General features: G+C 43.9%; 1 protein-coding gene across 1 annotated transcript; it reads left to right on the plus strand.

Annotated features, from left to right (window-relative positions):
* The first annotated feature begins 6,231 nt into the window (after positions 1 to 6,231).
* SLC51A (solute carrier family 51 subunit alpha) lies at positions 6,232 to 26,504 on the plus strand. The gene is made up of 9 exons (XM_043594468.1): positions 6,232 to 6,490; positions 7,093 to 7,187; positions 20,335 to 20,489; positions 21,421 to 21,494; positions 21,920 to 22,078; positions 22,630 to 22,741; positions 23,036 to 23,182; positions 25,492 to 25,597; positions 26,135 to 26,504. The coding sequence occupies exons 1-9, from the start codon at positions 6,453 to 6,455 to the stop codon at positions 26,341 to 26,343; spliced, it is 1,095 nt and encodes a 364-aa protein (XP_043450403.1). The 5' UTR covers positions 6,232 to 6,452; the 3' UTR covers positions 26,344 to 26,504.
* The last annotated feature ends 151 nt before the right edge of the window (positions 26,505 to 26,655 follow it).

Raw genomic sequence — 26,655 nt, forward strand, 5'->3', positions numbered from 1 at the left:
GCAGGTGTCAGAATTCCCTTCCTTTTCCAGGCTGAATAATATTTCATTGTATGTATTTGCCACATTTGGTTTGTCTTGTTCACCTGTTGATGGCATTTAGGTTGTTTCCACCTCTGAGCTGTTGTGAATAATGCTGCTATGAACGTGGGTGTGCAAATATCTCTTCAAGTCCCTGTTTCCCATCCTTTTGAGTACATACCCAGAAGCAGAATTTCTGGATCATATGTAGTCTTATGTTTCATATTTTGAGGGGCTGTCAGAGGATTTTCCACAGCAGCTGTACCATTTTACATTCTCACCAACAATGCACAAGGCTCCAATTTCTCCACGTCCTTGCTAACATTTTTTTCATATAAAAAAATTTGTATTTTTTGCAAATATATTCCCAGTTTGTTGTTTGCCTTTTAATTTTGTGTGTAATGTTTCACATAAAGTTTTTGTGGTTTCTCTCTCTCTCTTTTTTTAGGTAGGCTTCATGCCTAGCGTGGAGCCCAATGCAGGGCTTGAACTCACGACCCTGAGATCAAGACCTGAGCTGAGATCAAGAGTCTGACTGAGCCACCCACGTACCCCTTGTGTTGTTTTTATGTAATCAAATCTATTTATCATTTCCTTAGCATTATTTTACCTTACTTTTTCCCTCTCCTGGCTGATGAATATTTAGCTGTATTTCTTGTGTTCTTTTCCATTTAATTCTTTAATCTGAAACTAATGTAAGGATAAAATAGAAGGCAAAGGCCTGAAGTGTATTTTTCTCATATCATTATAATCGATTATTCCAGCAGTAGTTCTGAGTAAGCTTTCTTTTCTCTCTTACATCAGATTCTAAATTTTTCATATATGCTATGATCTGTGGGCAGCACGGGGAGGTGCCTTCCAGACACCCTCAGGAATGAAGAACTTATCCCCCAGTTGCTAGAAGACAGACTCAGCTTTGGGGAGTGCCTCCCCTAGAGAAAGTGACCTCACCCAAGGTTCCGCCTCCTTCCATAGCAGTTTGCATCCAAGGAGTGAGCAATATACAGTATAAAGGCCCACACACTTTTCTCAGTGCACAACTACTCTCAGTGCACAACCATTCTGAAGGGCCATCCAGCCCCTGTGTGACCTATAGCTTGGCTAAGGATATGGTTGGGCTCTTAGCACAGGCTGACTTCTCCTCTGCTCCGTCCTGTTTCCTTTCCTTTGTTTTTACAGGCATTGATCCTAAAATTATTCTCTAATGAACATCGTGCATGCTCATCTCTAAAGTCCATTTGCAAATTTTTTGTTTTATCTATTTATTGAATTTAGCACCATATATTTTGATGTTTGTAGTTTTAGAATCCAGGGTTTGGGGGTGGTTTTTTTGCATTTTTTAAAAATTTATTTATTTTGAGAGAGAGAGTTTGAACAGGGGAGGGACAGAGAAGGAGGGAGAGAGAGAATCCCAAGCAGGTGCCCAGCATGGAGCCTGACGCAGGGCTCAAGTTCAGGAACCCTGAGATCATGACCTGAGCTGAAACCAAGAGTCAGTCGCTTAACCAACTGAGTCACCCAGGCGCCCCTGCTTCTTGCATACTTAGTTGTCATTATCTGAATCCCTAAATTTATGATGCTATGCAGTAAACAAAAAATAAACGCAAAAATATTAAATGATGAATAGGAAATGAGGCCTCACTCGAACATCACCTTTCATTAAAACTAGCATCTTCTGGGGTGCCTGCGTGGCTCAGTTGGTTAAGCGTCCAGCTCTTGACTTCAGCTCAGGTTGTGATCTCACAGTTCATGGATTCTAACCCCATGTTGGGCTCTATACTGGCAGTGCAGAGCCTGCTTGGGATTCTCTCTCTCCCTTTCTCTCTGCCCCTTCCTTTGCTTTGTCTCTCTCTCTCAAAATAAACAAATAAACTTAAAAAACTAGCATCTTCCTTTTCCATTTCAACTGTAATGCAAAACAATGCAAGTACAATGACAATTTACTACCAAGTAACACTTAAAGTCTTGCAAAAAAAAAAAGCAGAATTTTATACTGATATAAGTGATATTGGAACATCATTTAAATCACCCAAAAGGTCATCAATCAATAAGGAGCTATTCTAAAATAGCTAAAAGTTCAGAAAGGGAAAATCAACAAGGTTGACAGCCTAGTAGGCTCTTCAAAAAAAGAATGGCTGATAGCTTCACTAGTAAATTCTATATGACATTAAAAAATGAACACCAATCCTCCTCAAACTCTTCCAAGAAACAGAAGAGAAAGGAACACCTTCCTACCTCATTCTGTGATGTCAATATTACCATGACACCAAAGCCAGCTGAAGACATCACAAAAAATCCCCTACGGACTAATATCCTTTATCAATATGGATGCAAAGATCTTTGGTGAAATACTAGCAAACTGAATCCAGAAGCATATTAAAAGATTATACACCATGACCAAGTGGGATTTATTCCAGGAACCCAAGAGCGGTCCAACACACATAAATCAGCATACTACACCACATTAACAGAATGAAGGAAAAAATATATATGGTCATCTTAATGAAGAAAAGGCATCTGGCAAAATCCAATACGATTCCATGATTAAAACACTCCACGGCCTAGGAATAGAAAGGATGTTTCTCAAATAAAGGGCATTTATGAAAAACCCACAGCTAACATTATACTTAATGATGAAAGACTGAAAGGTTTCCTTATAAGATCAGGAACAAGACAGGGATGCTTGTTTTTGCCACTTTTATTTAACATTGTACTGGAATTTGTAGTTAGAGCAACTAGGGAAGGAAGGAAGGTATGGAGGGAGAGAGGGAGGGAAAGAAGAAAGAAAGAAAGAAAGAAAGAAAGAAAGAAAGAAAGAAAGAAAGGGCATCTGCACTGCAAATCTCCAAAATCTCTATTTGCAAACACAATTTTGTATATAGGAAACCTTAAAGAACACACACACACACACACACACACGCACACACATAAACAATATCAGAGCTCATAAATGAGTTCAGGAAAGTAGCAGCATTATTCATAGCCAAAAAATGGAAATAACCCAAATGCCCATTCACTGATGAATGGGTAAACTAAATAAGGTATGTCCACCCAATGGAATATTATTCAACCATAAGAAGGAGCAGAGCACTGGTACCTGCTGCAACATGGATTAACCTTGAAAACATGTCCCATGAAAAACGTCAGGCACAAAACACCAAATTGTATGATTATATCTTTTATTTTTAGAGAGACAGAGCATGAGTGGGAGAAAGGGGCAGAGAGGAGAGAGAGAGAGAGAGAGAGAGAGAGAGAGAGAATCTCAAGCAGGCTCCATGCTCAGTGTCCGACATGGGGTTCGATCCCACCACCCTGGAATTATGACTCAAGCCAAAATCAAGAGTCAGACGCTCAACCAACTGAGCCACCCAGGAGCCCCCATATGATTCTATTTAGTAGAATCATTTGCCAGAATTGCCTATTTGCCAGAATAGGCAAATCCATAGAGAGAGGAAGTAGATTAGTGGTTGCCAGGGGATGGGAAGAAGGAAGAATTGGGAAGTAGGAGGTTTCTTTTTGGGCTGATGGAAATTTTCTGCAATTAGAGTAATGGTGATAGTTGCACAACATTATAAATACACTAAAAAACCACTGAATTAGGGGCACCTGGGTGGCTCAGTTGGTTAAGCATCTGACTTCAGCTCAGGTCATGATCTCGTGTTCATGAGTTCAAGCCTCAAGTCAGGCTCTGTGCTGACAGCTCAGAGCCTGGAGCCTGCTTCAGATTCTGTGTTTCCGTCTCTCTGCCCCTCCCCTGCTCACACTCTGTCTCTCTCTTTCTCTCAAAAATAAATAAATGTTAAAAATTCTTTTAAAAAAACACTGATTTTTATACTTTATAATGACTAAACTGGTGAATTTTGTGTTATGTGAATTTTACTTCAACAAGAAATTTTTTTTAAAAAGAGACAATGGCCTTTAAATATCAAATGATTGAGGACCCCTGAGGAAAACTGATGACATTTATGGGGTTTTTATACTATGATTTTTCAAAAATGATCCTTACACCAAGAGAACCAACATTGAAGTGATAGGTGTGTCCCATCATGCAATCATGCAATTTTGTGAGACGATTTAAGCAAAAAAAAAAAAAAAAAAAAAAAAAAAAAAAAAAAAAAAAAGAAGAAGAATGAGTCATTCTTCTTTGGGTCTAAAATTCAGGGTGTGACAGCCAGCGGTCCAAAATTAGCAAGGGAAGAACGTGACTGGTAGGTCCAGCTCTCCTCTTGCCATACCTTAGCTAGGGGTGGGCTGGCCTTGAGTCAGGGCATCATTGCCCTGGACTATCCGTGGGTCACACTGCATAGAAGACAGCCACCTAGGGATTCTGGGTGGGGCAGAAGTACCCGCTCAGAGCGAAAGCCCTCCCTCTCACCAACACCCTGCCATTCCTCCCTCCCTCATCATCAGACCTAAGAATTAACCAGTCTCCCCTGAGCCTCCCAGTCCCTGCTGCTTAGCTGCATAAACGGCGGTGTCAGTCTTGGCTGCCATCCCTTCCTGACCCCCTCTGGTTCTTCGTCCCCCTCCCCCTGCCTCCCCCTCCCACCATTCTGTCCTGAAGGAATTTCAGAGAACATCTTCAACGCCCTGCTATCTGCTCTAAGGAAGTCTAAAGTTCAGGGCTTTGGGCAATTAAGCTCAAGGCCTCTCACCAGGCTAGAGAGGAATGACCCAGGGAGCGTTCCTGTGGCAACTGCTGAGGAAGCTGAGTCAGCCCCGTCTCTTGGCTTTGTCAGGGTGGAACCAAGGCAAGTGACCCTCTCCAGGTCAATGCCTTTGTTTTCCTTGCTGTGCCCTTGCCTCCACCTCAGAAGGCAACCGAGTCCCCGAGACTACACTGTCCTGTCCCAAGAGTTGTACTTTAGGAGGAGAGCGAAAGAGGGAGAGAACTGCGCTTGACCCTTGGGGGATATTTTTAGGTGTGTGGGGACAGGAGTGGGTGTCCTCTTCACACCACATAACTGACTGCTTCCTCTGATTGTATCTCCTCCCCATCCCGGAATCAACTCTCTTGACCCTCTCATGGGCCCTTTTCTTACCTGAACCTCAACGGAGCTCCTAGTCTAGGTCCCTTCTGCCTCTCTCTACACTCCCATGGCTCTCCATCCAACCTGATGTCATAACTTCTCTGAGCCTCCGTTTCTTCATCTGTAAAATGTGAATAGAGACAGTACTTACTTTACAAGACTGGTTGCAAAGTTGCAGTGAGATAAGGAACATACTGCATTTTCTACAGCGCCTGGTGCACCCCAAATTCTCAGTAAACATTTGCTGCTGCTGTTGTTGTGTTTTTATTATGTCATCAGTCATGTAAGCAGTTCTTTTCTTTTCTTTTTTAATGTTTATTTATTTTTGAGAGACAGCAAGCAGGGGAGGGGCAGAGAGAGACACACACATACAGGCTCCAGGCTCCGAGCTGTCAGCACAGAGCCCGACGCGGGGCTCAAACTCACAAACCATGAGATCATGACCTGAGCTGAAGTCAGACGCTTAACCACTGAGCCACCCAGGCTCCCCAGTCGTGTAAGCAGCTCTAAAGAGCACTTAGGATGTATTAGACCCTATTCGGGGAACCTAAGGGTACTATGCTTGGATTCAAATACTTTTAAATCTACTTGGAGAGGGAAGAGAACATAGTTCTCTAATCAGTACAATAGTTCAGAAAACACATCATTTGGCACAGCTTTTCAGAATCTATCAAATTTCTCAGAAATCTAACTCAGCAACTCTGCCTCTGTACCTTTGCTGCATCTTGGGCTGCTGTTTGGACGAATACACCCATCATCAACATGAGTTGGGCTGAGCTTTGGAAAACCCACATGGGCCTCGTCTGGCTTTTCCAGCTCGTCCTTCCTTCTGCCTGCCAAGCCAACGGTGCCAGCACAGCACAGTCCCGGAATTGGCCCTGACTCTCCCATCTCTAGGGGACCAGAGACTGAGTTCCAGACAGGTCCTGGGAGAAAGGGGGCTGCCGACCAGTAGTATTGCAGGGAGGATACAGAACTTTACTCCTATCATCATCACCCTAGAAGACTCCTTGGAGGAGGTGTAGGATGAGGGTTGGTAGGCAGCAAAGGGTGGCTAAAGGGATCTGTGGGAGGGAGGAAGGAAGGACCACACCTAGAGAGAGGGGAGGAGTCAGGAACGGGGGTGGGGGTGGGGGGTGGGGAGGGAAACTTAGCCAGTCAAAAGGATCAAATTCCTCCAGGGTGAACTCTGAGATAGGTTCTAGGGATTTGCGGCACGGAAAGCCCGAGTAAAGGGAGGCAGAGACGAAGACTCTGTCACTCCACCTACACGTGGCCCAGGTCCTCTGAGAGAGTCCAGCAGGCAGCAGAACCAGCGGGGAGCCGCCTCCTTCAGGGCCCCCACCTTCCTGCCCCTTCTTGCCCCTCAGTGCCTGCTGGAAAGCCAGACAGGGGGAGAAGACGATGGAGCCAGACAGGACTCAGATAAAACTTGACCCCAGGTGAGTGAGGGCAGCAGGCCCAGAGCCAGGAGCCAGTTGCTAAGCCGTGGAGGCCCCTATCTCATTGGACTGTCCCTCCCTCCCTCTTAGGTCCTTTGGCTCCCAGGACACAGAATGAGGCAGACTAATAATGGTTTGGCTGTCTCCAAGGTCCTGTGGGTTTGGGCCAGTGTGTGATCTTTCAGAGCCTTGGTTTTGTCCCTCGACTGGGAAGAGAAAAGTCTCAGAGGTAGGGGCTGTGAAGGGCATGCACAGAGCCCCATCCAGCTGTGGACTCACCCCTGGTGCTAAGGGTCCACTCTTTCTGTGAGGCTCTGCTCTTTCTCTATTGTCAGCCACTGGACTGCTGTCCCAGTGGAAGTGGAGAGAGTGAACTGTGGGCCCTTTGGGCACCTAGGCCAATCCTGCCCCTGGCCTAGGTGGCACCTGCCTTACACACTAGCCTGGGCCAATTTCCTCTAAGAATCAGGGCGCCAAGGGGAAATGTACAAGCAGCCCAAACTCAGGAGTGTTTGAGGGAGTGTCATATAACTGATGTTCCTTCTGGTCCCTCCCCGCCTCCCCAATCCTCATATTCTGAATGTAGGTTGGTGTCTCTACAGGTACACGGCAGATCTTCTGGAGGTGCTGAAAACTAATTTCAGCATCCCCTCTGCCTGCTTCTCTCTCGCTCCCACTGCTGCCCAACTTCTGAGAGGTAAGTCAAGGCCCCTCCCCAGAGAGAACCGAAAGGAGGACATGAGCACCCTGGCAGGAAGCTGGGACAGCTGAGGAGAGCTGAAGACAGGTGGTCCTGAGCTGGCCAGCCTGGAGAGTATCTACATATCGTGGTTAAGGCCTTGGGAAGAACAACCCCTTAAGGAGCCAATAGACCAAAAGAAGGGCATCACCACCTAGCCAGGGAGATACAGCTGCATGTTGGGCCTCCCACAGACCCCAACCTCAAAGCTGATTCAAGTTGGGGACGCTGGCTTGGAGCGTTTTTCAAATCCCGGAGCTATCCAGGGAATCGAGATGGTGCCTAAATGATGCAAGACCCAACAAATCCCCTAGGGGACTGTATAAGAGCCGCTTTGGGAAAGGGTCTGCATCATTCTAAAGGGGTGGTTATTATGAATAATGTTCTTAACACTTAGGGGAACCTGTACAAATACTCTGACAGTGTTGGACAACTAGATCTTATACTGAATCGCTTTTGAACGTGAAAAGCCATTTATTTCCTGGCCACCTAAAATATGACAACCAGATCACCCTAGCACCGTTATAGCAAATGTGGCTCCCGTGCATATTTTATTTTGTCTTCCTACGGCATGATTAACCACCTCTCAGACTTTCATGAATAGGAGTCTGTGTCTCTATGGAATCCTTACTGTTTTTTTCCCCAGCCTCCTTCTTGATGTCGTCACCTCAGTGCATAGACTTTCCGAACAACAGGATGTGGTCAGTGTGGATTAGAAGGCAGACACGGGCATGTGCTTGGACAAAGCTCAGCCTTGTTTCAGAGCAAATGACAACTGCCGGGGTGTCCAGAGAGGCTCTGCAGCTGCTGTGGGGTTTGTGCCAGTAGGTAGCTGCCGCGTCCGGCTCCAGGAACCTCTTGTTCAGAGTGCGGCTCTTCCCTTAGATGAGCAGTTGTCAACCAGAGGCAATTTTGTCCCCCAGGGAACCTCTGGCAATGTCTAGAGACAGTTCATTTGCCACAGCTAGAGGGTGCTATTGGCACCTGGTGGGGAGAGGCCAAGGATGCTGCCCTGAATACAAAGGAAAGCCCCCCACAACAAGGAGTTGTCTTGGCCAAAGTGTCAATAGCGCTGAGGTCGAGAAACCCTGCCTCACACAGTAAAAATCGATCTCACCTGGCTTTGCCGCGGCATGCGCGAATGGGAGCACCAAGGATGTTCAAAGTAGAGAGACCATACTGGGTCTGGAAGTCTTGCGAGCTGCCTGTTTGGGGGCGGGGGGGGGGGGGGAGGGCGTGGAATGTCAGAACGGGTAAGCAAACTGGAACGTGGAGAGCAGGCAGCGGGCACTGCTGAGGTGGTGGTGGAGACAGAATGAGCAGGCAGATTCTCCACACACTGAGGAGCTTGATCTGGCAGGATTCCAGGTCGCTGGTGAGGAGGCCGAGGACAACTGAGAGGGCTGGACAGGTGAGGTGGGGCCTGATGAGCGGCAGGCAGAGAAGTTGTACTTTATCCTGTGGAGAGAAGGAGCCGGTGAGGGTAGAGAGTGGGAGAGGCTAGAGAGTGCTTCAAGGTAATTAATCAGTAATCAGGATGGACTTCAGGGAAGAAGAGCCTTGAGAAGCAGGGGCATAAATTGGAGGTTATTGCCCCAGCCCAGCATGAGGAACAAGAGTCTGAGCCAGAACGGTGTCAGGGAAAGGAAGGGAAGTTTGGAAGACAAAGGTTATTAAAGAAAGAGCAGGCAATCTGGTCAATACCGATACAAGGTGAGCGAAGGAAAAAGAGACCGTGACGGAAGCGAAGGAAAAAGAGACCTGGGGAGCTGGGCAGGGTGATGACATGACACTGAGAGTCAGGAAGCCAGGAAGAGGCACCCACTGAGGATGTGGCAAGAACCCTTCCTCCTCTGTTAGTAAACCGTTGCTCCTTAAATTCAATGCCATTTAAGAAAAAGCTATTTTCGGGGCGCCTGGGTGGTGCAGTCGGTTAAGCGTCCGACTTCAGCCAGGTCACGATCTCGCAGTCCGTGAGTTCGAGCCCCGCGTCAGGCTCTGGGCTGATGGCTCGGAGCCTGGAGCCTGTTTCCGATTCTGTGTCTCCCTCTCTCTCTGCCCCTCCCCCATTCATGCTCTGTCTCTCTCTGTCCCAAAAATAAATAAAAACGTTGAAAAAAAAAATTAAAAAAAAAAAAGAAAAAGCTATTTTGGAAGAACTGTGGAACCTTTCAGCAATCTGGGTTTTTTTAATGTTTATTCATTTATTTTTGAGAGAGAGAGAGAGAGAGAGAGAACACAAGCAGGGGAGGAGGCGGGGGACACGGAATCTGAAGCAGGCTCCAGGCTCCCAGCTGTCAGCACAGAGCCTGATGGGGGGCACAAACTCACGAGCTGTGAGATCATGACCTGAGACGAAGTTGGACACTTAACCGAATGAGCCACCCAGGTGCCCCCAAAAATCTGTTTTTGAAATGCCTGTGATATGATTGCAATTGTAATCCCTACAGGATTTTTTTTTTAATGGGCTGATCCAAACATTTGTGTGAAAGAGTGAAGGGCCAAGAAAAGCCAAGACAATTTTGAAAAAATGCAAGGAGCGTACCTGCCCTCCCAGGGATTAAGGTTTACAAGAAGACTAAGCCATGAGGCAGTAAGTGCAAGGGTCCAAACAAGTGGAAAATGGAACAGAACAGAATGCCCAGAAAGAGAGCCCACTGGGGAATGTGCTCTATGACAGGACATTACACACCTCAGCGGACAGAATGGACTCTTCAGGAAGTTACCTGGACTATGTATCTGTCCCTATTGCAATATAGCTCCAAAGTATCTTCAATCCACACGGCTTAAATACCTAAATGTAAAATGCAAACTTTTTTACAAAAGAAAATACAGAAAGGTATCTTTATGATCGGGAGTAGAGAATTTCTTAAATAAAACACAAAAAAAGCACAAATGATCATGGAGATTGGCTACATAAACAAACAAACAAACTTCTATATAACTATAAACACTATAAACAATGCTAAAAGCCAAACCATAGACTGGGAGAAGATATTTTCAAGCCCTAACCAACAAGGGAAAAGTAGTCAGTATAAGGAAAATTACCCAATAAAAGTTGTGTAAAATATGTGAACAGATAGTTCATAGCAGAAGAAACACTAATGACCAATAAATATACAAAAAGATATTCTATTTTGTTAGGATTTAAGGAGCCCTGAATTAAACAATGGCACGTCATTTGCCTACAATGAATTTGAGGTCACAGTGAGCACTCGTGGGCCGCTGGTGGGAGTGTAATGGGGACAACCACTGTGGAGACTGATTAGCTCTCTACAGCACTGAAGATGCTCATCTCCTCCAGCCCAGAAATTCTGATTTTAGGTGTATGCATAGAGGAACTGTCCTAGGGGCACCTGCATGGCTCAGTCTGTTGAGCATCCCACTCTTGATTTCAGCTCAGGTCATGATCCCAGGGTCTTGGCATCAAGCCCTGCATTGGGCTCTGCCTTGAGTATGGAGCCTGTTTGGAATTCTCTCCATCTCCCTTTGCCTCTCTCCCTGGCTCACTCTCTCTCTCTCTCTCTCTCTCTCTCTCTAAAAATAATAAATAAATAAATAAATAAATAAATAAATAAAATAAGGGAACTCTCCTATATGTGCTAAGGAGACATGTCCAGGAGTACATATTGAAGCATTTGTTTATCATATGAGAATAATATCATGAAAATAATGTTGTGTGGAAAAAAGCATTTTGCAGGATGATGCCATTTATATAGATTTTTTATTAATTAATTAACTAATTTATTTATTAAGTGGGTTTCACACCTAGTGTGGAGCCCAACACAGAGCTTGAACTCACAACTCTGAGATCAAGACCTGAGCTGAGATCAAGAGTGGGAAGCTTAATCAACTGAACCACCCAGGCACCGCCATACAGATTTTTTTAAATACAAAGCAATATAGTATGTTGAATATGCACATATGTTGTGAAAAACTAAAACGTAAATGAAAAAGATATACACTAATTTCGGAACAGTAGTTAGCTCGGAGAGGTGAGGTGTGGAAGGGAAAATGATCCGGGGGGTGTGTACAGGGGCCTTCAGATACATCTGTAATGTTTTTTTTTTTTTCCTAAAAATAACTTTTGAGACAAAATTGGCAATATTGTAACACTCTTTAAAATGGGTTATGGGTATATTCATGTTTGCTCTATTCTCTTTATTTTTGAAATTTTTGTAATTTAAAAAATTATTTTAATTCATAAAAATCATTTTTGACAGGCTGTGATGACATGTTCGTTTTAAAAGTATAAACTTTTATTATACTATAAAATTATACTATTGTAGTAATATAATATGTATGCACTTTAACCAGGGTGTTTTTTAAAGCTACTTTTTATTGAACAAATACTACATGCCAGGTGCTGTGCTAAGAGGTTAATGAGAGAATGAATAACCTGTCCAAGGTCAAGAGCAAGTAGTAAGTGGAATTTTTCTCTGAACTCTGATTCCAGAGACTGTGTTCTTAACTTCCATGAAAACAAAATGCAAAAATGAAAATAACTTTTGGTTAGGAACTAGCTGGAATTATGGATCATACTCTTCCAAAATTTTAATGTCCTTATATCGTTTTCCTTATTTAAAAAAAAAAAGTAATCTTCACTATTTCAGAGACAGTGGGACATTTGCTAGTTGCTAAAGGTATAATTGTATTCAAAATGGCCAGTTAGACAAGCATTTCCCACAGTGTGTCCCTTGGAGTACTAATCTCAAGTAGTGCTTCATGAACCCAGAATCTACAAAACTAAGTTTTGTAAAATCTGTATTCTATAACCTCCAGTAGGAAATTAACAGTGTAAATCAGATTAAAAAGTTGAGTATGGGAAGAAACAGGTTTAATTTTGTTTAAGGCATTTCCACAAATCCTTTGGCCATAGAACACTTTTGTCCCGTAATATCTGTTAAGATGCGAAAAAATAAGATCGGGGACGATCTTCAAAGAAGATATATGAGTTTCACGGAGAGCAGGAGCTCTCTTTCTTAGCTTTTGTGCTGCGGCAGTGGATACAAGAGCCTGCAGATGGCACAAGTATGAGAAAAAATATAAAGTGCCAAAGCCAGCAGTTAGAAGAGATTGCAAAAGCATTTGGGTACTGAACAGTCAGAATATGCCCCCAACCCACCTTCATAAACTGAAACAACTTTTTAGGGTTGCATTTGATTATAGCACTCCACATTCCTTCCCACAGTCATGTGAACACACACCAAGAGTCAATGTGGGCCTAGCCAGAAACCCCTGGATTGAAATCCCAGCCCCATAACTTCCAGGACCATGGCCAAGGTGCTTGACTCTCTAAGCCTGGTTTCCTGGAAAAGGCTATACAAAGGGGATGATCCATAGGAATTCTCATGGGGTTATTTCTTTCATTCAACAAATAGCCACAGTTGCTGTTCCAGGCACTTAGAGATGGAACAGAGAACAAACAAGCTTGACAAAGTCCCTGCCTTCTTGGAGTTTACACAGTTGGGGGAGGGGCGCAGGAGAAGGCAGCAGAAAATAGGCAAGTAAATAAATATGTAAATAACTTCACCGTGAGAGGCAGATGGGGACAATAGCATGCTCAGAGAAGGCTGGCTGAGAAGGGGCACTCGAGCCTCACGGAGGAGAAGCCAGCCACAGGCAATTCAGGGAGAAAAGCTGAATGGGCAGAAACCAAGTGCTACCAAGTTCTGGAGGTGGGCACAGCTTCTATGGCTATTGGGAGGCTGAAGGAGGGGTAGGGAAATCCCAAACCTCAATAAACAGAGAAGAGTTGAGCTGGTGTTTGAGATTGGAAAACACAGGGTGTGGGAGAGGATGAGGGATCAGTGCCCAAGACCTAGGGACAGAGGTCAGGAAGGGGACCGTGGTTCTGGGCGTCAAGGTGGGGCAGATTTTCAAGGAGGAGGGAGCAGTCAAGACAGTTAAGACTGGGAAAATTAAAAAAAAAAAAAAAAAAAAGTGGTGGGGGGGCGGGCGGTGCATCAGGGTGGCTCAAGTGGTAAAGGGCTGACTTCGGCTCAGGTCATGGTCTCATTTATGACCATGGTTCGTGGCCAGATTCCTGAGTTTGAGCTCTGCTTCAGGGTCTATGCTGACAGTTCAGAGCCTGGAGCCTGCTTTGGAATTTGTGTCTCCCCTTCTCTCTGCACCTCCCTAGTTTATGATCTGTCTCTGTCTCTGTCTGTCTCTCAAAAATAAATAAACATTAAAGAAGAAGAAGAAGAAGACAGTGAAGACTGGGAAGGGCTTTGGCCTTGAATGGCTTTTGAAAGGGCTCTCCCCGAGCTGGTGAGGACAAGGTCAAGGAGGGGTGGGGAAGTCAGGCCCTGAGCGACCTCCAGAAGAGACTTACCTTTCCAACAACGGACATGAGTTTTTAGAAATCTACTGAATTAATTTTGGTATCTGCCTATCTGGACTTTATCTTTTGTGAGTATTTTTTTTTAACGTAAACATTTCCGTTGTAAAAAATAATTCAGATTCAGTAAATCTGAAAATCCAGAAAAGTAGAAGGAGGAAGAGCCATCTATACTCCCGCCACTCAGAGATAGGCACTGCAAATACCTTGGTGTTAGTTCCCCCCACCTCTTTTTTTTTTAATGTTTTATTTATTTTTGTGAAAGAGATAGAGAGAGAGAGATCACAAGCGGGGGAAGGAAAGAGAGAGAGGGAGACACAGAATCCAAAGCAGGCTCCAGGCTCTGTTGGAGCTGTCAGCATGGAGCCCCACATGGGGCTGGAGGAACAGTGAGGTCATGACCTGAGCCAAGGTTGGCCGCTTAACCAGCTGCACCACCCAGGCCCCCCCAGTGTTAGTTCCTTTTTCCATGCTTTTATTTAGCATTAGTTGAAATCATGCCATACCTCCGATCTTAGGTCCTGTTTTTAGAAGCATGACATCATATGAGTTTTTTTCATATTATTATATATTTGACAAAATGTGCCCTTTTAAAAAAACATAGTTTTGTTATAAAATACAGATTTGTTATTGAATAATTGAAAACGATAGAAAAGAAGGGAAAAATCACCTATTCTTGTCACCCAAAGACAGCATATTTAATATTTTCTTTTAATATTTCTAGGCATTTTTCTGTGAAATGATTTTTTAATGTTTTTGTTTTATCAATGTAGTATGTGAACATGGTTAAAATTTCTAATAATACACAAGAGCTACTAATGCAAATCAATCAGTCCTCTGCTCTATCCGTTCTCATTTCTAGTCTTCCTCCTTTTTTAGCTAATGGTTCTTCTGGTAGTTACCTTCCGATCACCCATATGTGCACACCATTGTTTCCCGGAGGATCAATTTTGGGCATCATCTGTGGCTGCCTCTATGATACATAAGGCTTCAGCACACACAGCACGGACCTTCTCCCATTCTCTCCATACAATTACGTTAATATTTTTGGTTGGTTATCTTTATAGATTTACTATCCATTTAGTTTATTTCTTATTCTGCCAACCAGGGCAGTATTTTTTGATTTTCCATTTTGTGAGATAAAGATATTAGTGCCCCACTCTTTCTTCCAACTCTTTTCTACCTTTCTCTCCCCAAACATGGTTATAATTTTACTGGGCTAATTTTGCAATCTTCTTTGCTGACATAAGATTTTTTTAGGTATAAGTTACATATAGTAAAGGATAATGATCTCAAGTATGTAATATGATGCATTTTTACTTATGTGTAAATCTGTGAAACCAGCATCTCGGTCAAGAAAATGGAACCTTCCAGCATCCAGTAGGGTCTTTCGTGCTCCCTCCTTAGTTCATATGCCTTCTAATACCACTATTTTTTTTTTAATTTTTTAAAAATGATTTTATCTTTGAGAGAGAGAGACAGAGCACTACTTGGGGAGGGGCAAAGAGAGAGGGAGACACAGAATCCAAAGCAGGCTCAGGGTCTGAGCTGTCAGCACAGAGCCCAGTGCAGGGTTAGAACTCACAAACGGCAAGATCATGACCTGAGCTAAAGTTGGACACAACCGACTGAGCCACCCAGGCGCCCGCCTGAGACCACTATTCTAACCTCTACCTCCTCTATGGATCATTTTTCCCTATTCCTCAATTTATATAAACAGACAGTTTATCAAACAGTATGTACTCTTGTGTCTGGCTTCCTTCCCTCACCATTATGTTTTTAAGATTGATCCATTCTGTTGCCCGTTTATTCTTTTTAATTGCTGTGTGATATTCTATTATGGGGATGTATCACAATTTACAATTGACCCTTGAACAACATGAATTTGAACTGCATGGGTGCACTTAACACAAGGATTTTTTTTTTTAAGTTTATTTATTTTGAGAGAGAGAGAGAGATAGAGAGCCAGGGAGGGGTAAAGAGGGAGGGAGGGAGGGAGAGAGAGAAAGAGATAGAATCCCAAGCAGGCCCTGCACTGTCAGCGCAGAGCCCGATGTGGGGCTCAAACTTAAGAACCATGAGATCATGACCTGAGCCGAAACCAAGAGTAGGATGCTTAACCAACTGAGCCACCCGGGTGCCCTTATGAGGATTTTTTTCAATAAATATGTGTATAGTAGTGTATATATATTTTTTCTTCCTTATGATTTTCTTCATAACATTTTCTTTTCTCTAGGTTACTTTATTGTAAGAATACAGAACATAATACACATAACATACAAAATAAGTGTTAACTAACTATGTTATCAGTAAGGCTTCTGGTCAACCGTAGGCTATTAGTAGTTAAGTTTTGGGGAAGGCAAAAATTATACGCAGATTTTCAACTGTGCATTGTTCAAGGATCAACTGTATTTATTTGTATTCTTGTTGAATCAATATGAGCTATTTCCAGTTTGGGCCATTATGAATAATGCTGCTCTGAGCATTCTTCTGGTGATTATAAGCACTCATTTCTATTGAATAGGTGTCCAGAAGTGGAATTTCTGTGTCATAGGGTAGGTGTATGTTTAGCTTAAAGGCATACTACCAACTGCTTTCCAAAGTCATTGTGCCACTCCCAGCTGAAATATATGAGAGTTCCATTTTTTCCTTATCCTCATCAGCACTTGGAATCATGAGTCCTTTTAATTTTAGCCCTGTTGGTGGGTATATAATGGCATCTCGCATTTGTATTACCCTGATGACTGTTGACATTTAGCGCCTTCTATGCTTCTCAAACATTGAGGTACTTTTTTTCATGAAGTAACTGTTTAGGTCTTTTTTTTTTTTCTTCATTTAAAAACATTGTGTTGTCTTTTTCTTACTGATAGGAATTCTTTATATATTACAGATACAAGTCTTTTGTTGGATATCTGTATTGCAAGTACCTTCTCTCAGTCTGAGATTGTCTTTTCATTCTCCTAATGGTTTCTTTCGACAAATAAAAATGTTTAATTTTAAGAAAGTCCAATTTATCGATTTTTAAACTTATGGGTAGTGCTTTTGTGTCCTATTTTAAAAGATCTTTGCCTAGCTCAAAGTCATGAAGATATACGTCTCTGTTTTCCTCTAAAAACTTTATTGTTTTAACTATCACATTTAGGTGTTTTTGTATGATATGAAAGAGCAGTCAGTGTTCTTTTTTATCCCCCAAAGGATATCCAGATAACCCAGAATTCTTTCTCAAAAAAAACCCACTCTTTTCCCCATGAATTGTAGTGGAAATTTTGTCGTAAATCAGATAACCATATATGTGGGGTCTGTTAATGCATTTTTTTTTGTTTTTTTGAGTGTTAATAAGTTATTACTCTTCTCAAGAATTATTACATATTCTTTACAAAGATTTTTTTTATGGCACAAATTTTTCAGACCTTGATAATTAATATTCAGTTAGGTACTTTATTTAATAATTCCAATATTGTTGGGCACTTGAGTTGTTTATAACTTGGGGCTATTAGTCAATATATTATAAACATTACCTTTTAATGGAACAAAAATAATATATCACAGTTATTTTGCTCTTATCTGACGACTAAGCAGATTGACTATTTTCCCACATGTCCTGAACTGTGTTAATATCTTTTTCCATTTATTTGCAAGTGTCCTGTTTTTGTTATCAGTTCTCTTTATCTAATAAAGATCTTAAACTTGAGTACACATTTATTAAAAAGCTTTTTCCCTCAGTCTGTTTGCTGTCTATTTCTTTTAAACATTTAGAAAGAAGTTTACACACTTTATATTAAATTTGACCATCATTCTCTTTGTGATTTCTCAGATTACTCCTAAGCTTAAGAAGGTTTTCCCTCTCCAAAATCTTCATGAAAATACAATTCTCTCTCTTTTTTTTCTCTCAATTTTTCCTGTTTGATTTTTTTTGTTTCTTTTTCTTTTTTTTTTTTTAACTTACATCCAAATTAGTTAGCATATAGTGCACCAATGATTTCAGGAGCAGATTCCTTAATGCCCCTTACCCATTTAGCCCATCCCCCCTTCCACAACCCCTCCAGCGGCCCTCAGTTTGTTCTCCATATTTATGAGTCTCTTGTGTTTTGTCCCCCTCCCTGTTTTTATACTATTTTTGTTTCTCTTCCCTTATGTTCATCTGTTTTGTCTCTTAAAGTCCTTATATGAGTGAAGTTATATAATTTTTGTCTTTCTCTGACTGACTAATTTCACATAGCATAATACCCTTCAGTTCCATCCACGTCGTTGCAAATGACAAGATTTCATTCTTTTTGATTGCCGAGTAATACTCCATTGTATATATATAGCACATCTTCTTTATCCATTCATCCATGGATGGACATTTGGGCTCTTTCCATACTTTGGCTATTGTTGATAGTGCTGCTATACACATGGGGGTGCATGTGTCCCTTCGAAACAGCACACCTGTATCCTGTGGATAAATGCCTAGTAGTGCAATTGCTGGGTCGTAGGGTATTTCCATTTTTAGTTTTTTGAGGAACCTCCATACTGTTTTCCAGAGTGGTTGCACCAGCTTGCATTCCCAATCCTGTTTGATTTTTAAAGACATCCCTTTAATCTATCTAGAATTATCATGACATATGACAGACTTAATGGGTATCTCCATGAGTGTTTGAAGTACTCATTTTTGTTGTAAAGGGTAAAATCATATTTAAAAATCCTCTGATGTTTATATTTTAAAAGTTTTGAAGAGGAGAAGGTAAAGTCTTTTTAGTAAAGGACTGCAACGAGTTTTTTAATGTCCAAACCTTGCAGGGCCTTCTGGAACAGTATCCAGAGAGATAACTGAGAAAGAGGCAGCAGAGCTAAACAGTAACAGCAAAGTCAAGCCAGTAGTTGAGTCACTTAGTATCCTAAGCGGAGGTGGGTAGAGGAAGGGCTGGGTAGGAGAACAGAAAAATAGCAAAACCCTGTCTTTTATGGCCTGTGATAGAAAAAGTTTACTACTGACTTTACAAGTCCAGCTTGGGAGCTAGAGTCTAAGGGCCACCTCCCCCATGCAGGTCCTCTGGATTGGTCATTCGACCTAACTGTGGTCAGAGGTGAAGGGCCTCTTCTGGATAAAGCAACAGAGAGAAAAATGTGTGCCCTAAAATAAGAGCAACCAGGATCAGCGTGGTATTTTTTGACAGATTCATCCTTGTCCTGGTTGCTCCTTGTGGTGGATGGCTGGTCCAGATGACGACTCAAGCTTTTACTGTGGTGTGGCCTCCTTCCTCCCTGCTTTGGTTTCATCTCTCTGAGCTGACCTCAGTCATCAAAACATAGGGTGGACCAGCCAATGTCTTCCTCCTATTTTACTCCCAATGCACTGGGACAACAGACTGGGCTCTGGCAGTCTTCTTTTCCCCCTTCTTCCTCTCATCAAGACAGGTGGTGGGGGGGCGCCTGGGTGGCGCAGTCGGTTAAGCGTCCGACTTCAGCCAGGTCACGATCTCGGGGTCCGGGAGTTCGAGCCCCGCGTCAGGCTCTGGGCTGATGGCTCAGAGCCTGGAGCCAGTTTCCGATTCTGTGTCTCCCTCTCTCTCTGCCTCTCCCCCGTTCATGCTCTGTCTCTCTCTGTCCCAAAAAATAAATAAACGTTGAAAAAAAAAAAAAAAGACAGGTGGTGGGAAAGAGGGTCAACCAACTAGGGAAGAGACTTAAGATAAATGAGGGTCAAGGCTTAGTCACCAAAACACAGAACGCTTTTTTTAAAACTAATTGTTGCACTGATGAATCACATAGTCAGAAACACGTATCGTGCTTATAATGGTTTTTCCTGTTAGCAAAAGTGAAGCCGGAGGAGTTTCACCAGTGTTTGTCAAAATGTTTGTTAACCTCTGACCATTACCAGGTGAGCTTGTTGAAAATGCAGATTTCTGGGTCCATCCCAGATCTATTAAAGCAGCATCTCTGAGGGTGGGACCCAGACATCTAATTTTTTTTTTAATTTTTTAACATTTATTTTTGAGACAGAGAGAGACAGAGCATGAACGGGGGAGGGTCAGAGAGAGAGGGAGACACAGAATCGGAAACAGGCTCCAGGCTTTGAGCCCGACGTGGGGCTCGAACTCACGGACCGCGAGATCATGACCTGAGCCAAAGTCGGCCGCTTAACCGACTGAGCCACCCAGGTGCCCCCAGACATCTAATTTTTAACAATGCCTCAAATGACTGCAAGAAACACTAAAGAGAGCTACTGGACCACATTTAAGACTAATTATGAGGCCAACACGAGCCAAATGTCCTTGGGGTCTTTACTTGTATCCATTTCTCTTTGGTTAAATTCCCATCCTAACGTCCCAGTTTCGTGACATAATTTTGAAATCAAATTTAAACGGCTCTAAAGTATATACCATTCATTACATTCTGCTTTAATTATAATGTTAATTGGTCCATGTTTGCTAACATGACACCGTTTACTGGAAGTAGTAAAGTTGAATAGGCCCTGCCAACCTCCTAATTCAAAATTTTTGCTCGTTATGTAAAAACTTGTTTGGTGTCTATATCCTGGTTGAGGTAAGCCTTACCATACCTAGAATCATCTGGTCTAGTCTCCCATCCATTCAGAAGAATGACTACTTTTTAGCTACATGCTAAGGTCTAAGAAAATGCCATTCTTCTGCATGGGTGGAAGCCTAGCAGATAATTCTAGATATGGTAAAGCAATTTAGATCCAAGTGAGAAAGCCCACACCTCCTGCCCCTCATCCCTGGTCTTTAGTTAACAAGAGTCTGCCTTCTCTTTCTACTTTAGCCTTGGGCCCTGCAGAAATTGCCCTCACAGTCATTATGACTCTGCTTGCCCTGGGCTCGGTCACCATCTTCGTGGAGGATGCTGTCTACCTGTACAAGAACACCCGTTGCCCCATCAAGAGGAGGACTTTGCTCTGGAGCAGCTCTGCACCCACGGTGAGGGCCTTGTAGCTGCCCTTTGGGAGGGACTAAACAAGAGACAGGAACCGTTCTGGGAATTCCTCTAAACTCGGCATTTCAAGCCAGCAAAGGGTTGCCTGCCTCTACCCACTTAGGATGGGGGTTTGTAATGCGATCTCCATTTGCAGTCAGGACACCCTGCCTGGGTCAACAGGCAGTGGGACACAGCTTGAATTCTGGAGTTCTTTGAATTCTCAGAGACAGCTAGAGGAACTGCTCACCCCACCAGCAGCCCCACTCACTACCTCCCCATCACAGTATCATTGTTAAAAGCAAGCTTCCTTCCTACACAGGCAAGCAGTGGTTCCTCAGATGGGAGGGAGGCAAAGGATTTTCTTTCCCATGGGGACAACTCAACTCTATCCTTGCATTATAGACCTTTATAACCCACTCTGGTAGCCATTGTATAGGTCTCTGACTTGTTCCTAGGCCATAAGATTAGACTTCCGTTTCCTTGTGGTAAGATCTGTGTGTGTGTGTCTGGAGCGGAGAATGGAGCCCTTGAGGTCCTTTTTTGGCAGATGACACCTGCCTGGGCCATCTCGAGTCATCAGAGATGCTCTAGTAACATGTGGCATTGAAAAGGAAGGGCTGGATCTTGATCCAGTTCCTCCCAAGGATGAACTCGCCTACCCCTACTCCGGGGATATGGGATGAGATAGTCTTCAAAATGACATTTTGACTTACAGTGCCCAGCTGTCTCTAACCCTAGATATAGAAGGAACTGACTACTAAATTAAAAAGAAAAATTAGTTGATTTGATTGTTCTTCCAGATGGCCACTTTTGAGAAATGCTGCCTCATGTGTTCGGGTTTTGCTTCCTTGAGCTTTTGCCACAAAAATTTGAGAGGGTGAGCACAAAGACTCCCTTCTTGCCCCAACCAGCTTCTTGCTTGTTTTCAAGCAGGTCGTGTCTGTGTTCTGCTGTTTTGGTCTCTGGATCCCTCGTTCCCTCATGCTTGTAGAAATGGCCATAACTTCGTGAGTGTCCTGCCCCACCCCCAGCTCTGAGGTGGGTACCCTTTTGCTCCCCACTCACCCAGGACTCCAGAGTCTGCATCTTCTTTTATCCCCTATCCCTTCCATAAATCCCTGCAAATCAATTGATCATGAGTCTAGCCCCTTTCAACTTGTGCTAATCCGGGTCTCTTGAACTTCTGCTTCTCTTCATCTTCAGTCACCATTTTGTTCACATAGGCTCAAATTCCCCTCTTCCTCAGCCGCTGGACCCTGTCCTCTCCCTCTTGCTGGCTCACACATTCCAAATGCCTGGTCCCTACTGGACCCCCCCAGTGAGCCCCACCTCTCCTTCACCCTTTGCAGTCTATATGTCTTTGGCAGCAAAGGGGTATCCCCTTACCTGGCCACCTCCCCCTCTGTGAAGCTCACCTCTACTCCCACTCCAGGTTTTACTCAGTATGCTTTTATCTGCTGATGCTGGTCATGGTGGAAGGCTTTGGTGGGAAGGAGGCAGTAATAAGGACACTGAAGGACACTCCGATGATGGTCCACACTGGCCCCTGCTGCTGCTGCTGCCCCTGCTGCCCCCCACTCATGCTCACCAGGTAAGGTGGGAGGGAGAGGCAGAACTGAGGAACAGGTTAGCCTCTCTCTTCACTCTCACAAGAGTCTCTGTGGCTCCCTCAGCCCTGCTTCAAGCCTCTTGGAATCAGGTTTGTATGGGACAGAGCCAGTGGCGAAAGGGCAGGCATCCCGCAGCCAGCACCCACACATTAGGCACCCACCCAGGGGTGAGGGGAGCAGAGGAAGGAGAACTCCAGTTTCCATCACTTAGGCTCACTGCTGCCTACACACTTTACCACACTGGACTTTGGGCTACTTGTCTCTTATGCCCATTTTGGTTAAAGAGGTTGGGGTCAACTTTCTGATAGTCCTTGCTCAAAGGGCAGCATTCTGGTCAGATGAGTGGGAGGCAAGAAGAAGGTCTCCAATGCTCTCGACATTCTGGCTTCTTCCTACGTCCCCATCCATTTAGCCATTTTGGTGTCTATTATGACAGACAAGCTTCAGCCCAGGATCCCAGTGAGGGAGCTGGAAGGTCTTCTTGAGGTGGACACTTTATGGGTTCATGTTCCCAACCCTCTTCTTCCTTTAGGAAGAAGCTTCAGCTGCTGATGTTGGGCCCATTCCAGTATGCCTTCTTCAAGATAACACTGAGCCTGGCAGGCCTGTTTCTCATCCCTGATGGCATCTATGACCCAGCAGATGTAAGCCAGGAGTAAGGGGCAGCAAACTCCAAGACTCAGTACCTCTGAGCTCTAAAAGGAATAGCTGGAGCCAACATCCCCTGATCCAGGGCTCCACAGACAGGGTAGTCCCGGCAACAGTGTGGCCATAGAAAAGGTAGAGGCTTGGACTCTGGTGGGGAGAGGAGAGTGGAATAGGCCAAGGCTTTGGGGCTTTTTATTTATTTTTTATTACCTTTCCCACCATGGAAGAGGAGAAATAGAAGGAGAAAAGGACATGCCTTCCTCACTGACTACTTTCTGATCTGCCACCAGATTTCTGACGAGAGCATAGCTCTGTGGATCAACACTCTCCTCGGTGTGTCCACCCTGCTGGCCCTCTGGTCCCTGGCCATCCTTTTCCGTCAAGCCAAGCTGCACTTGGGCGAGCAGAATATAGGAGGCAAATTTGTTCTGTTCCAGGTAACTAGAATTGGGGTTAGGAGGTGAGACTAATAAAGGCGAAAAGCGGGTCCGGGAATCTTGTTAAGCCTCGGTTTCCGGTGAGATCTGGAAAAGGATCCCTGCCCCTTCCCAGTTTTTGCTTTTCCTGTGCTGTAATAGTTTCCTAGCGCTGCCCTAACAAAATATCACAAACTGAGCGGCTTAAAACAACAGAAATGTATCGTCTCATAGTTCTGGAGGCTAGAAGTCCAAACTCAACGTGTCAGCCAGGCCACATTCCCTCTGAAATCTACAAGGGAGAATTCTTCCTTGACGCCTCCTAACTTCTGGTGCTTTGCCAGCAATCCCTGGCTTGCAGCTCCATCACTGATTTTGCCTCCGTTATGACATGGCACATGTCAGGGTCTTGTGTCTCTTTTCCTCTTCTTAGACAACAGTATATTGGAATAAGGACCCAACCTACTCCAGCACGTCCTCATCTTAACTGATTACATCTAACTACACCAGAACAATGATGCTCTTTCCAAATAAGATCATATTCTGAGGTCCTGAGGGTTAGGACTTCAACATATCATTTTAGGGGACCCATTTCAACTTGTAACAGATGTATTACCAACCTTGAATTCTTCTACTTTTTCTTTTTTCTTTTCTTTTCTACCCAATACTTCCTAAAACTCTGTAATCCACCACCACCACTAGCTTCGGCATTATCATAGTTATGAACTACCTACACCACATGCTAGGCATTTTTCGTACATTACATTTGAATTTGCACAACAATCTTTGGAGTCATTATTATTTCTATTTTACAAAGGAGGAAACTGCGACCCAGAGATATTATTGGGTTTCCCCCGAGGCACATATGTATGGGGCTAAAATTTAAACTTAGATCTGACTCCCAAATCCACCCTCCTTCGCATTACATTGTCTCTCCACCTTCACACCTCTTCTGAAAATTCTCTGCAAAGCACATTTGTTCACTTTTTACACTTTCCATTCTCTTAAGCCCAGATAACTTCCACCAAATACAATGACTTGAAATTTTTTTAATGTTTTTTTTTTCATTTATTTTTGAGAGAGACAGAGTACAAGCGGGGGAGGGGGCAGAGAGAGAGGGAGACACAGAATCTGTAGCAGCCTCAGGCTCTGAGCTGTCAGCACAGAGCCAGACGAGGGGCTCAAACTCACAAACTGTGAGATCATGACCTGAGCCAAAGTCAGACACTTAACTGACTGAGCCACCCAGGCGCCCATAAATACAATGACTTTTAATCCAATCCTGTTTTCCTTCTCTCCCCATTCTTTCTGTCTCCTTGCTAGGCCCTTCTTCTACTCCCAAGGCATAGTGACTGCTTTGTAGTCAACAGAGTGATTTCACATAAATTCTCATTTGATCTAAGCAGATGCCTGCAAAATGTGAATTTCCAGGCACATAAGAGGTAGAATTGAAGGAGAGGCCGGAAGAGCCTGAAATGGAGTCAGGGACTGAAAGGGCAGAAAGGATCTGGGCCCCGGAAGCACTTAGGGTCACGCCACAGGGTCAAGGCCCTATGATTGCCGAGCCTGCCTGTGATTATTGTGGGACATGCTGAGTCTGTCTTTAAAAGGATGACGTTTCATAAAAGTGCAGTCAGGGAGGGCAAGTACTAAGCAAATGGTGTTGCTGGAGCCTCTGGACAGAGATTTTCTTTTTCTTTTTTTCTTTTCTCTTATTGTATTAAAATATACATAACATACGATTTGGCGTTTTAACCATTTTTAAATGTACAGTTCAGTGGCATTAATTACGTTCACATTGTGGTGCAGTCATTATTAGCACCATCCATTTCCAGAACTTTTTCATCTTCCACACAGAAACTCTGTACCCGCTGAACATTAATTCCCCATTTCCCGTGCTGCCCAGCCCCAGGCATGGCAGAGATTTTTCAAAGGGCACCTTCATGGCTAATTGTCCATCATTCTAGGAGCAGGGATCTCAGATACTTGAGCCAGATGGAAATAGTCTCCTCTAACCATCCATCCTTTTCATCCATCGAGTGCTTGTTAGTATCCGTGGCTGAAATGGGGAAATAAACACGAACCCCCAATCAGTTCTTGTTTCTTGTCTCAAACGTTCATAAAATATTGGATAGAAGACAAGATTGTAAGTTGCCTAAAGATCAAAACGCCACAAAATTTTACTCGGGTGAGTTTCAACCCTCTGCAACTGCACAGATCTAAAGGTCAGCCGAGCACGCAGTGGAAGAGCAAGCACAGCGGTGGGCCGGCGGGCCGCAGTGCCACTGCCGCCGGGCCCAGCCTGCCCTTGTCTCTCCTCTGGTCCACAGGTGCTCCTCATCCTGACCGCCCTGCAGCCATCCATCTTCTCAGTCTTGGCGAACAGTGGGCAGATTGCTTGTTCACCTCCCTTTTCCTCTAAAGTCAGGTCTCAAGGTGAGCACACAGGGATTCCTCTCCCATTCCGGGATGGGCGAGAAGGGAGGGCCAGGGAAGAGCGGACCTTAGAACAGAGGTGGGGCCATCCTGGTTTCTATGCAGAATACTCAGAAATGGATCTCCCAGAAATCCTAGTGAGGCTTTCAGGAGAGAGTGACTTCTCTGACCACACAGAGGAGAGCTATAATCCCAAAGCTTGAGGCCAGCCCTGGTGGCCGACCCAGGAAGCCATGCGCTCAATTGTTAGCTCCTGGGAGAGGAATGGCTGTGGTTTGGAAGCAGAAGGTCAAACTGATACAACACACACAAAAAAGGGTTTAATGTTAGCCTCAGGCTGCAGAGGGTAGAGAGCCAAGTTCTGGTTCTGGCTCTACCATTCATCCGGTACGTTATTTACGACAACTTAGTATCTCTAGGCTTGGTTTGAGGATAAACTGGAGAAAGTGTTGCTGAACTCATATGCCAGGGCTGCTAGGGGGAATACCACCTCTACCATTTAGCATAACCTACATTATATTTCACTCTACACTGCAGTGATGAATTGCCACCTTCTCATACTGGAGACTTTTGTAATGACTGTGCTGACACGCATGTACTACCGAAGGAAAGATAACAAGGTTGGATATGAGCCTTTCCCTTCCCCAGACCTGGATTTGACTTCAAAGCCTGAGATGGACGGTTTGGACAGTGAGCCTGTACATATTAAACGGGCACAAGATTTCCTCACTATCCCTCAACCTTGACCAAATGGGGATGGATTCCATCATCAGCACAAGCTGGCAGATTACATTTGACTATAGGAATGGAGGAGAATTATGGACTAGGATGCAATTATTTTGGATCTTGCCTGGAGAAGGTATTTTAGGTTTTATAATAAACAAACAGGATAGAGTTTAAAACTCTGTAACTGGGTACATCGCCTCTGTGGGTGACACTATTAGCCCTTGAAGCTTGTATATTGAAAGGTCACTCTGAGTTTTCCTAAAGCCAGTGAAAAGGAGGAAAGTATATAGTAGTTTGCCTAATATAAGAACAGGAGAACTGAACCAGGCACC

The sequence above is a fragment of the Prionailurus bengalensis genome, chromosome C2, assembly GCF_016509475.1.
Source record: "Prionailurus bengalensis isolate Pbe53 chromosome C2, Fcat_Pben_1.1_paternal_pri, whole genome shotgun sequence".
NCBI classification, from domain to species: domain Eukaryota; kingdom Metazoa; phylum Chordata; class Mammalia; order Carnivora; family Felidae; genus Prionailurus; species Prionailurus bengalensis.

Excerpts from the sequence above, each read along its gene's own strand:
- SLC51A (XM_043594468.1), top strand. The coding sequence starts at position 6,453 with ATGGAGCCAGACAGGACTCAGATAAAACTTGACCCCAG. Across the intron at positions 6,491-7,092 it reads CAGATAAAACTTGACCCCAG|GTACACGGCAGATCTTCTGG; the intron begins GTGAGTGAGGGC and ends GTGTCTCTACAG. Across the intron at positions 20,490-21,420 it reads GGAGCAGCTCTGCACCCACG|GTCGTGTCTGTGTTCTGCTG; the intron begins GTGAGGGCCTTG and ends GTTTTCAAGCAG.